The 13,841-nt window shown below is 36.0% G+C and overlaps 1 protein-coding gene across 1 annotated transcript; it reads right to left on the reverse strand.

Annotated features, from left to right (window-relative positions):
* Nucleotides 1–888: 888 nt before the first annotated feature.
* On the reverse strand, nt 889–12,042 carry scamp5a (secretory carrier membrane protein 5a). The gene is made up of 7 exons (XM_065292156.2): nt 11,830–12,042; nt 8,041–8,096; nt 7,813–7,932; nt 5,057–5,213; nt 4,877–4,978; nt 4,309–4,426; nt 889–3,427 (listed from the first exon to the last, which is right to left on the reverse strand). The coding sequence occupies exons 2-7, from the start codon at nt 8,045–8,047 to the stop codon at nt 3,242–3,244; spliced, it is 690 nt and encodes a 229-aa protein (XP_065148228.1). The 5' UTR covers nt 8,048–8,096; nt 11,830–12,042; the 3' UTR covers nt 889–3,241.
* Between the last annotated feature and the right edge of the window lie 1,799 nt (nt 12,043–13,841).

The raw sequence follows: 13,841 nt of genomic DNA on the forward strand, positions 1-13,841 counted from the left end.
GGTTTTCAACTAATATTTTATTTTAAGTTGAATTAACTAAAAATTTTTAAGACAACCGGGTATTTAACTTTTTAAGTTGGACCAACTTTTATCCAGTGTTTAATCTGCATGTCCTGTCTCACCAAGTCCTTCTAATGAGTGTACTACGCATGACACTGCTCAAAACACTCAAATACGTACACGTAATAGAAAATATAATTTAAACAAAACAAAAAAAAATACATAGAAAACTCCCCAAACATAACATATATGAAATATATCGCACATTGGCTTATTGAACATTTCACAATTCTTAAAATGCTTGAAGGTATTTTACAAGCCTTGATTTAAACATCTAGATGAACATATGACATATACTGTACATTACTTCATTATTGATTATTTTTTGATATATTATCACCCAGTTCTAAAGCCAACCAACTATTTATTACCAACCAGTATCTATCAATGCATACACTCTTTAAAATACATGTGCTATAAAGGTTTTTCACAGCGATGCCATAGAAGAACCATTTAGACAAAAATGGTTCTTCTGTGTCATCATGAAACACTTTCTTTTATTCTTATAGAGCAAATATTTTTAGGAAATGTCGAGAGAAATTGCATGGCTTTTGGAGATGCAAACTGCATAATATATACCAGTAAATAATTATAAATATGATACCATATATACTGTATACTGTTTGTGACAACATTACCTAAAAGTGTGCTTTACTTGCAGGTTTTAACTCATTGCTCAGTGAAAAATAAACCACCCAGACATCATATTTTGATATTTACAGCATTACTGAAATTCATGGGTCTTGAGTAATTCGCAACCAACCATTACAATTTCAGTTATAACAGCCTCTTAAATATCAAACAATCCAATACATAAGGATTAAAATATACTATCGTTCAAAAGTTTAAGGTCACATAAGTGAAATGTTTTTCCTGACCTTACAAACCTTTTAATATGTGTGATTAAAGGGATAGTTCACCGAAAAATGAAAAATCTGTCATCATTTACTCGCCCTTACAGAGCCCTTAAGGGGAAATGGAGCAAAAATTAAATAAAGTTGAGTTTTGCGTGCGCACGTGAAACTATCGCGTGCGCACATGACACTACCGCGTTTAGTTTCTCGACGTGCGCAAAAGTGTAGTCCTAGCCATATCTGCCTAGAAAATCGCAACTTTAAATAAAGTTTAGTAAATAAACTAGAAACTAAATAAAGTTTAGTTTCGCGTGCACATGTGAAACTATCGCATGACACTTTGATTATTACGCAAAAATGAAAGTATAGTCTCAGCCATATCTGCCTAGAAAATCGCAACTTTAAATAAAGTTTAGTAAATAAACTAGAAACTAAATAAAGTTTAGTTTCGCGTGCACACGTGAAACTATCGCATGACACTTTGAATATTACGCAAAAATGAAAGTATAGTCTCAGCCATATCTGCCTAGAAAATCGCAACTTTAAATAAAGTTTAGTAAATAAACTAGAAACTAAATAAAGTTTAGTTTCGCGTGCACACGTGAAACTATCGCATGACACTTTGAATATTACGCAAAAATGAAAGTATAGTCTCAGCCATATCTGCCTAGAAAATCGCAACTTTTAATAAAGTTTAGTAAACAAAATAGAAACTAAATAAAGTTTAGTTTCGCATGTGCACTGGCTAGGCAGAGATGGCTAGGACTTTTGCTTTTGCGTGCGCACGTGATAGTTTCACGTGCACACGCACGAAAGTTTCGTGTGAGCATGCGAAACTAAACTTAAACAAAAAAATATTATGCACATGAAAGTTTCACGTGAGCACATGAAACTAAACTTTAGATTTTTTTTACTTCAATGTCACCTTAGGGGCTCGGTACACCCTTATGTAGTTACAAACCTGTATATATTTTTGTTCGGATGAACACGATGAGCCACATTGACTTCCATCGTAGGCAAAAAGAATATTATGGAAGTGAATGGGGCTCATAAACGGTTATTAGGATACAAATACTATGAAAGTCAGTGGGTACTGTCAACTGGGTGCTTACCATCATTTATCAAAATATCTTTTTGTGTTCAACAGAACAAAACAAAAAAAACATTTTTGGGGTAAACTATACCTTTAATGTTAGTAAGACATTATTATTTTGTTAGGCTTATTATTATAATTTTGTTGTAAGACAAAACACAATTGTGCAAACATTAGTTACTTTTCCTACAAAAGTAAAAACAAATTTACAGTAATGTTTTTGAAATGGATGACTCGGACTAAATAATAAAAAAGCAGCCAATAACAGCCCAGAATATATGTGAACTCATTCAATACTGTTAAAAAAGTATCTCAGGATGATCCTAAAGCTGCTTCTTTAATCAATTTTAAGAGTTCATTTCTACAATTTATAGTGATGATTAATTATTTTGGAATTTTTTTTGTCACAACAAAATTCCCATATTTCTATTTGATGAACTTCCTACTTTTTTTAAAATGTATGAAAATATATAAATAAACAATACCTAGTTTAGTGACCCTAAACTTTTGAACGGTAGCGTATAATGTTTCTGTGTCTTACAGTAGATATTTACTCTTTGTTCAAGAGTGTCTATTGAACTACAGATGTACAATATGTACATGTACAAATATTTCTTCCTAACGGTCCTGTTAGCCAAACAGCTGTAAAATGAGACGATTAAATCCTGAGGTAACAAAAACAATGTTAACACAACCACACGTTCTAAAATACCAACAAACGACACAACTAAAAAAAAATGTAAACATATGGTTTCCCTGTACCTTTACGGCAAATAAAGAAACAGTCAAAAAAGACCTTTGTAGTTGCACTTCACGCCTCTCTGTGCTTAAAGCAAACGTTCCTTCGTAAGATGTGAGAGTAAAAAATGCATTTGCGAAATTGTTGAAAGTGTTAAATACTATAAGCCAACCGAAATATAAACTGCCTTGCAAATACCACACAGACGAATCTCAAAGGAATCTAGTTACTAAGCTCTGGAATGTCTCCGTTTTAGTTCAGCCATTTTTAAAATACAATAAGTGAAGAAACACTACATAACCATTAACGAAATCTGCCGTAATACCGCTGATACCTTCCTATTGATGGGGTCCAAACGCAACTCTAGCTCACACTGTTAAAACCGTTTTAGCAAAATCGTATGCATTGCTGTAACCTATTCGAATTCAAATTGGTCAATAGTTCCTCCCAAATACCCTGTTACTGTCCCTCCCCCCTGATGTAGCTATAATCCAACTACATTGGCTCGTTATAGTTATAGGTTGGGGCGGCCGAGTACTGCTGTTGCACGGCCCCCTGCGCGGCCCCCATCGCTGCCTGCTGTGCTGCCTGTTGGACTTGAGGGTTCTTCCAGGCACCGGTGGTCCATTCCTCTTGAGCTTTGCTCATGCTACCTCCGCTACCACGGTACATGTTGTGAACCTAAGTGAGAGGAAAATGTTATATGGTTAATGCTTGATCTTTCGTAGATGGGTGATTCTCACGAAATTAGACTTATGAGGTGTCATGAAACATTTTGATAAAAAAAGTAAATGCAAAGTAAGAGTATCAAAATAAGAAGCATACAGTTACAAACATCTCTTCATGTACTTTTTTGCACATGATTTCAAATCATACAAACCAATTTTTTTTGTTTTTTCCACATTTAAGGGGAACATTTTCATTACCGCAACGTGTCCATGACTGGATTTGGGGGTTTTTGACATGGAAATATTTATAATTAAAAAATCTAAAAAAATAAAAAGCTTCAGTGCATGTTATACTATAAACATTTACAGTAAAGAAACATGTGGTATTTGGTGATCATTGGTAAATGTAGAGACAATAATAAGGAATATAAATGTGTCCAAGACCAATTTTCTCATCCTCCGCAACAATTTTCAATCCTTGTTTAAGCCCTCAAGGAACTAACATTTAAAAAAAATGTTGGAAGGGACATAATTGACTGTGACACTCAAGATGGCTACCAGGTAAGCAGTTCTTATTTTTTCTCTCCATATAAAAGACATTTTACTTTTTAGTTCTCATTACCGGAACATGAGTTTGTAAATGCATATAATCATGTTGCGGTAATGATAATTTTTAATAATGATAATCTTAAAAATGTAAATAATTCTATAGGAAATATTTTTTAAATCCTCTAAAAATAATGGTTATAGTAAATTCAGACCTTAATCTTATATGTGCAAAAAAAAATGGCTTCAAGGGCTTTTTAAAAATTCTGATGCTGGACACCTTCTAAATCTGGATTTTGTGAGAAATGTGATTGATTGCAATAAAAAAGATAAAACGATGAAAGTTACCCTGGTGAGGGCAATGAAGGAAAGCACAGCCACGGCAGTGAACATTATGGTTGGGATAAGCATAACAACGGCAGAGCCGATATTAGTGCTGAAGAAAGTGATGGTGGCCAGCCAGCCGCTGTAATAAAACAAACAAATGTTTTTTTTTTATTAGCAAAGCATTTGAATAAAGATTTACATTTTTGATCTACCCTAAACATACAAGTTCTTTGTAGTCAATAATTGTATCGCTTAAAAGCGGCATATTTAAATGTTGTTTCCTGTAAAAATTATTTCTTCATGCCTTAAAACAGCTTGAATGCAACACTTGCTATACCATGAATATGCAAATTAGTCCCCGCCTCCACTCATTCACACCAGCTTCTACTAGCTTCTAGCAGATTAACACGATGACGTTTGGTAATAAAATTAGCATTTTTCACACTATCCTTGGAAAACTGCAAAACTAGCAAATGTGTTGAGGGATAATTTTAATTTGCATATTAAAAACACCACATATGCATATGAATAACATTAAACACTTGATTTTCACCACAGGGGGACTTTAAGTACAATGAGCGGTTCTTACCAAACTCCCCATCCTGGGATTCCAACAGTCTGAATGATGCTTATAACCACCTGTGCCATGAATACGAAAAAAAATGCCATGAAGTTGAAAGAGCTGTCTGTCCTGTAAGAGAAGGAGAGTATGGGGTTAAGATAAGTGCACGATTAGGATTAACAGATTTGCAAACATAAGTGAACTCACTTGAAGGCTTTATAGATGGGCCTAAACCAGCACACGTATGAGCATGGGGTGAACAGTATCAGCCAAAGAATGGCCATCCCAAAATTCGTAGCCCCGCCTCCACCGCACATCCAAGCCAGACAACCAATCAGGTTCGTCGCTAGGGTGGCGCTATTTACTACGAGGAAGAAAAACAGTTTTTTAAATAACAAATGTTTAATTTGCGTCCCAATTCACATACTATTAATGCTAAATAATAAATAGTATCTAAAATTATTATTAGTGTGTCCCAAAAATCTTTATGTGCCTGAATGGTTTACCATTTATGTGAAATTTTTAAGTGCAGATACATGCATACTTTTCCATTGCATATTACCCCACGGTTTAGGTCGAGCCAGCTCACCTCACTTTGGCTTGGTTAGCTTTTCCATCAAGTTTAGTAACACTTCGGAGTGGGAGGGATTACAGGCGTGTCGTTATATTTGCGCTGCCTACTGCAGTGACATCATACAAGTGAGAGTGTCGTTGTCCACCACAAAATTAAAATTGAACACAATAAATAGATGTTTGCACATCGCGTTTATTACTATCTTTATCTCACATAACAGTTTCTGTACAAACACGCGTGTCGCCGGTCGACGAGCTCTGCTAAGCCTCATTTAAGTTGCATTTAAGCATATATGTGGACGTGCGCATCGCAAATGTGCCGCCACAAACTGCAAGTCTGGAAAAAAACTGGTATGGTGTTCCTGATTCTCAACCTGTGGATGTTTCTCATCGCTAATAGGGAGTTTGGGAACTAACAGCAAAGTACAGATGACCACTGGTTTACTCGAGACAGCGCAAGCTAGCATGAAGGTAAAGCTTATCTTTTACATTATGGGCTCTATTTTAACGATCTGAAACGCAAGTGCGAAGCGCAACGCGCAAGTGAGTTTGTGGGCGGATCTTGGGCGCTGTTGCTATTTTCCCGGCGTGAGAAATAACTCTTGCGCCGGGCGCAAATCAATAAGGGGTTGGTCTGAAGTAGGTTCATTATTCATAGGTGTGGTTTGGACGTAACGTTAAATAAACCAATCAGAACGCTAGCCAACATTCCCTTTAAACGCAAGGGCGCAAGTTCCATGGCGGGTTGCTATTATTATGACGGATTTACCAGGCGCACGCCAGGAGCGGTTCACAGCCGAGGAGACCGACGTTCTTGTACGGGGGAATCCCACGCTTGCCAGCATTAATCGGGCACGCCGTGTAACGGGAGGTGGATCTGCCTCAGGACTTGACGCCAGCAGAGGACATCGCTGCGTCCACCCTCACCGCTGAAAGGGTTTGGGGGCTTTGAAATCGGACCCAAGAAACGCAAGCAAGGTCCAACCCCAAAGTACTCTTACAAATCAAGTTCATATACATTAAGGTTTCTTATGAAAACATTTTAACTATTATTTACATAAATTAAACGTAATACAGCCACACAACAAAGTTATGAAAATATTTTAATCGTTATTTGCATGAGAATAAATAAAAACTATCACCACAATGCTCACCACTATGATTCCCCTTATCTCGTGTATTAATATTTTTAAGTGTAACAATTTATGATTTGCAAAAATAACTGTTGCATCTGTGTAGATTAGATAAGCAAAGTGTATGCGCGTTGTGCACGCTATACATTATGGTCAAGCATGCGCCCTTAAAATAGCATAATGAACCACGCGCAACGCGCCACTGACTTTAGACTAGTTTTTTTTGGTTAGTAGCGCAATTGTTTTTTGAAACTGCAAAATAGCATAAGAGATGGTTTGCGCCGCAACACGCCTCCTTTTTGCGCTGAACCGCCCAGGGAGCGCAAGTTCATTCCCTAGTTTGCTGACGTGCATCTGTGGAGGGAAAAACCCCGCTGTGCGCCGGCGCAAAATACGAATGATACATGCGTCACTGACAAAGTCAATTGCGCTGGGTGCAAGATAGGGCCCTATAGCTGTGACGCTAGTAGTGACGATTCTCTCAGACCAATCAGTGATCTACAGTGTTTTCGCGTCACGTTTTGGTATCAACTAGGGTCCCTTGGAACCCCAACCGATGTGGTACTGTACTAAAAAAAGTATCGGGTACCATATACTGCACCCAGTGGAAAAGCCCCCAAAAGTAAGCTGACCCGACCCAAACCAAACCGTGGGGTACTATGCAAATTGTTAAATAAATCAGGCTACAAAGGTTAGGTGGTAGTATGTCCCAGTACTTGCATACTCTTGCTACGCACTAAAATGTACATACAGTACTTTTCCCATAACAAAAACAGCATATATTTTTATGGCATAGTGTAGGTGAATTGGGACACAGCATCTATAATTTAAGCTTGCGTTGGTAAATAGTATATTTTAAATCTAAAAATAATTTTACACCTTTATATCACATCTGTTGCAACATGAGAGATGCTGGAAAACAGCACATTTTCAGCAAAACAAGCATATTTTTAACACACAATGAAGTGTGAAACTGTTCTGATATAGTGTGCTATTAAAAAAGGGAACCTTTATCATACCTTTCAAAAGCAACGCTAACATTATGACAACCCATAACTGTATTCATGAACTCACAGATCAAAATCAAAAACCTGTTTCTCTGTCACTGTTTACATTGGAAACAATCGCAAATAATGCCACGTGACTGTAATCCACTCCACAGCACACACAACACAATGAACAGCTGCCTGTCTGCACAGGATAAACTTCAAATATAATGGTAAAATCCAATAAAGGTTGGCATATTTAAGAACGTACGTATCCATAAGTAATACAGCCGTTTGCACATGGTCCGGTGTTGATCTGGAATCTCGTTGAAGTCCTGGTAGAAACATGGCTTCAATGGGATGAACCGTGGAAGGGGAGGAAAATTGTTTTCTGTAAACCAAACATTTAAGTTGAACTAAATAACAGTTTAACAGTAAATGTGTAAGATTGTATAAACAGTGGTCATTGGTTCAAGAAAGTCAAATGTCGAGGTCTCACCTGCCATGGAGTTTCTTTGTGTGTATCACCTACGTCAAACTTTAATATCCAAATCCCTGTTTGAAAAACAAATACGCAATTATAATACAACCTCATAACCACAGATTATATTTAAACTTAGTCTTTAAACATTCCGAAAAGTAAAAAAACTGGTTAAAAAAAACAATAAAAAGCTTGTGCTATATAAAAACAACAGGAATTTTCTTCATATGGTTTTTCCTATTCATGCCAGGTAACTAATTAATGTAAATGATGGCATTCCTCATTCAAGATTGAAGACATTTGCATTAGGTAAGTTAACCATTGTTTTATTATAGTAACATTATAGTATATGTCCATAGTAAATGTTTATTATAGTAAGTGTAGTAACCATATTTTTAGTGGATTGATTATGATTAGTATCACCTACAAAAATCATGCTTAAACTATTGTTACCCACTGGGATATACTTTACTATTTACTATAGTAGACTGCAATAAAATTACTAGATACTAAAAGGGGCCTTTGCACCTTATCATAGTAAACATTAAGGTATAGTACAGTATTTATTTACTCCAGTTTTGTCAGAATTCTTCGATTAACTATAGTTAATACTAGGGATGCACCGAATCCAGGATTCGGATTCGGCCGAATAATGGGCTTTTTGACGGGGTTTGGGTTCGGCCGAATCTTACATTTTTTTTCCACCGAACCGAACCCTAAGCTTGCGTTACGCTGGTCGACGTCACGCGGCCGTTGATTACACACATCAGATGCTGACGTGGAGATAAGTGTTTTTTTCCGGTGAGCCTTAGGGGTGTTTTACATTTCGTGGATGCACCTGGAAAAACTAGCGCATCGCACCCCATCGCTTTCATTGTGCTTTGCAGTCGGGCTATCAAAATGCATCCCCGCCCTGCCCGTCGGGCTATCTTGACTTATAGGGAGGAAAAAATGCTTAGGTATTCTCTCAAAGATTTGGATGGGTAACTGTGGTGCATGAAATTCAGGCATTGGGTATTTAAATTGCGTTTGAGCGCACGCAGAATCGCTCTTAAAGCGGCAGTAGCCCCTGTTTTTCTGATCGAAAAAATGATCCAATCTGGATGATCCAAACTGTGAGTTTAGTGACCCACTGAACCACTTTTAAATGGTGGGTATATCTGGTGTGGGGGTGAGCAGGAACAGTTGGTTTACATGGAAATCCAGTTTTTTTGTTTGTTAAAAAAAAACAGCATCAAAACATCAACAAGAATATAGATTAAACATTGTGGTTAGAGGCCCTATTGGCTTTGTATTGGCAAAATTTCTGGCTACCAAAAACTGGAGAGTGGCCGCCTGAAGGGCTACCAGGGATTTTGAAATTTTGCGAGCCCTGTAATGGAATAAGGATGCGAGTAGGATTCGGTATTCGGTTTCGGCCGAATCTTAAACAGTGGATTCGGTATTCGGCCGAACCCATAAAATCTGGATTCGGTGCATCCCTAGTTAATACTACATAATACAACTATAGTGTATCTTAAAAATGCATAGTAATTATTGCAATATGATAATTACATAAATCAACCATGGTTTTACTGTTACAACCAAAATACTATGGTTACTATAGTTAAACCATGGTCAGGGGCGCTGCTAAGGATTTTGGGCCCCATGAAAAGAATCTTGACAGGGCCCCCAACACAGCTGAGACTTTTTTCATATTAATTTACATAAAACCATGCGCTTTTATGGTATTTTGACTACCAATGGGGTGAGAAAATTTTACTTGAATTAAGTATTTAAGAAAAAAGAAATCTTATTTCACAAATTTTTTCTCACCCCATTGGCAGATCATTTTGCTTGTTTTAAGGACAATTTAACTTAAATTGTATATTAATTTGTCTTAAAACTAGACTCATTTACTCATCAAGAAAAAGCATCTTAATTTAAGAATTTTTTGATATTTCTACTGAAAACAAGACAAAAATACTAAGTAAGAAAGTCATTTTTTGCAACGTTTAACTAAAACTGTGTATTGTTATTTTTTCCAGCGTTTTCTTGACCTAACATGGGGAGAAAATTGAGTTCCCTTATCATGCACTTTTAACACTAGAACAGCCACCAGTAGTCATTTTAACTGCAACATTTAAACTTATGCATTGCAAAAAAAAATTATTTTCAAGAAACAAATTCTTAGTAATTTTTTTCTTTTTTCAGTAAAAATATCTAAAAATTCTTAAATTAAGATGCTTTTTCTTGATGTTGATGAGCAAAACGACCCAAGAAAATAAGTCTAGTTTTTAGACCAAAAATATTAAATTTAAGGGATTTTGTGCATAAAACAAGCAAAAACAATCTGCCAATGGGGTAAGCAAATTTTTCTTGAATTTAGTGTTTAAGAAAAATGTTCAAGATTTTTTTGCAGGCAAATTGGGTAACATTATGTCGACCCTTTGCCTCTTTCACTTCTTATTTTTTTCTCTTTCCGTTTTTGACTTCCAGATCTTTGAGGCATTTTCACTTCCTTGTCAGTCAAGTTGATATTCTGCCGACGCTATAAGTGAACTCAAGCTGTGTTCCCTGGATTATACAATTTGGGCGGACTGAACCATTTTATGATAATTGAGACCAAAATGGGCCCACGGACGTTTGTGTTTCCTAAACAAATAATTTTTTTTATACCAGGAAACAGCAAATAGAATCATTTAAAGTTAATAATTTTTACTATTAAATATTTTTTAGCACCAAAATTTTGGGGGCTTCTCTGGGCCCCCTCTTACCCGTGGGCCCCGAGAATTGTCATTGTTTACCCCCCCTTTACAGCACCCCTGACCATGGTTACCACAAAATAACCATAGTTGTGCAACAAAAACCACGGTTACTGAAGTAAAACCATGGTTTTTCCAATGGTATTCTATATGCCAAACATCATGCTCAACAAAAAATTAATTGTTAACTTTGGTAATTCATAAGGAAAAATTTGTGGTTACTATTGGTTTACTTCAAAATAATTAATTAATAATTAATTTTTCTAATGGTTCATCTATAAACAATACACAATCCACAGCATTATGACACTGATTTTGAAACACGGTTTTATTATTTAATCCATCCCACATGAAATATACTACAGTATACAGAATATGGTATTTACTATAGTATTCTGTAAAATACTACACAAATATTATCCACTATACTGTTATATACTATACTATAATATAATATACTTATACAAAAACACTATTATGAAGAACTTTTACTACAGTTTACCATAATACATATAGTATAGTATATAATAAAGCATTTTTCTCAGGTTTGATGTTGATTTTAAAGGAAAACTATGTGAGGCCTGGTTACCGAATCATCCCCTGATTTATCCACCGTACAGCTGTCGAAATAGACACAGGATAATGAAATACGATTACAACGTTAAGATAATCGACCGATTATTCATAACATTTATTAACATAACGTTATTAACTTATATTATTATCAGTCATATTTTTCTGGTTTGGATCTAGCAGCTAAACGCGGTAGCGATGTGAAGGACATAGAAAGGTGGATATAGACATGTAGTAAAACGACTATCTAGTTATCCTAACGTTAGATTGCATTTATCCAGCCTGACAGATTTGAGATTAAAACGCATCGTAAGATTTGAAGGAGAACACAAGGGCAAAAATATTTTTTTGTATCAAGATCGAAAAGAGCGCCCTTTAAATGAAAAGATGGATTGTTTATTTGGCCTTAACTGGATCGCGTGCCAGTTTCATCCACCACAAATGTGTAAATAATACCAATAAAATAAAATAAAACATTGGTGTTGCTCACCGCCTCGCGCGATCACGACGATGCCCGGCTGTGCTAGCGTCCACTCACATGTAACGAATCACTGTCCATTCAATGATCGATGCACTTGCAAAGGGAAATGATTAAATTTCGTTATGTTATAAGATGTGATATGGGAGTAAAAACAATCACGTCACGATCTTCCTACACACGCACGCAAGCACGAATGAGTTGGGCGAGGGATGATCGTGTGTGATGATGCTGAATAATAGGCGTGTTCGTTCTTTATGCGGCTCGGCGCAGAAGATGACATCACAGTGCCGCGAGAGCACACACGTCGAAGCGTTCTCGCGGTGCTTAGATGTCATTCGCCGCTCCGTCTGCGCAGTGCCGCATGTGCCCTAAAATCAGCTGCACTCGCGATGCTTCATTCCGCCACTGTGTTGCTGCTCTCCACGGTACTGAAGCAAATTACACAACTGGTAAAAATATTGTTTAAGAGTTTAGGGTCACGTCAATAAACTTTTTCTCGTTTTTAATGCTATATGCTTATAATCTACCTGATATCAAAATTGATGATTTTTTTGGCTTGTAGACTGTATTTAAACATGATAGCTTCAATGATATCTATAAGTGTTTTCCAAAACACTGACAAAATTCACGTTTAGAATATTTAAGCATTAAAAGCAAACTTACTTAAGTTTTTCTCTTTAATACATGTCGATATTTTTTATGACGTCATTCTGCACTTCAGCTACTCATTTGATTGGTTAGACCAAACCAAGCATCTGGTGTGTTTACAGCATAGCTTTAACAAACACATAAACCTTACATCAACTGTATAAAAACCTTTACAGGTTTCTCTTAATACTGTGCATGCACAAATGTTACCAAGTTCTTGTACAGAGCCCCAGTGAATCATTAGTTTTTAATGATTGCTGATTGGCTCATTTCACTGGAAGGAGACAGCTTTGTTGAGGGCTGCACCTTTCCCCATTTATACTAATAGAACTGCACCATCTTGGTAATATCTATAGTCTTTAATTAAACATAGTCCCCTGAAAACCAAGCCCTTATGTATTTGTTTGTGGTGTGTGCCACTAACTAATATGAAATATAGCTGGAAGTCCTGCCCTTTGAAAAACCTTTAGGACAAGTGTTTAGGAAAACTTTTCCTTTTTTACTCTATAATTAAAAGCATTATTTCCAGTGCAGATTGTAGGTTGGACATCTGTGGTCCTCTATCCCTCAACACAATGCTGACCTCATTTGTTTATACATAATTGAATTATAAAGTCAATAAATGCTTAATAGTGTTAATTAATTAATTAATAGTGTTTCTTCAGATATTTCTCACTAATGTTCCTTTTGTTAGGCTTACATGTAGGTCACATAAAAATTTGGCAACGTTTTATATGACTTCATCATTTCTGCTACTTTGCTACACTCTTAATGTATTGATTTTATTGTTTAACATTGTTTAATACAATTTGAGATGTTGTGTGTGTAGACATTTTACCCAATTATGCAAAAGTGTTAGAAATATTATTTCATTATATAATAAGGACACGCAAAACGCTAGCTATGAGTTTAACCGCATGAAGACAAAAGTTGGTCATAATTTCATAACAAAAGTGTTTTCCATTTAATTATTGTTTTAAAAACAATACATAATTTAAGATTATATTACACTTGCATTAAAATGACACATGCTTCTATGATGTTTGTATGTCCACTGTTTGTCATTGTTAGTAGACAAATTCATTAAACTAAGAGTGATCTGTTGTATAGGACTTGATGTTGATATCCCTTACTTGAAATGCATTAAGGAATATCAACATCAAGTCCTAGATCAAGTGAGAAAAAAAATACAATTTTAACTGAGTTTAAGGTCTAAAATTTCACTAAGCCAGAGTTGCAAAAAACAAACAAACATTGAACTTAAACTTTACTGAAATTAAAATAATAGTACTTATTTGATTAGCCCTTTCCACAGACAAGCAGACAGACAGATCAGATGTCTGTGAGAGTTGTCCGCCAAAGCCATTAAAGGA

The sequence above is a fragment of the Paramisgurnus dabryanus genome, chromosome 23 (assembly GCF_030506205.2).
Source record: "Paramisgurnus dabryanus chromosome 23, PD_genome_1.1, whole genome shotgun sequence".
NCBI lineage: Eukaryota > Metazoa > Chordata > Actinopteri > Cypriniformes > Cobitidae > Paramisgurnus > Paramisgurnus dabryanus.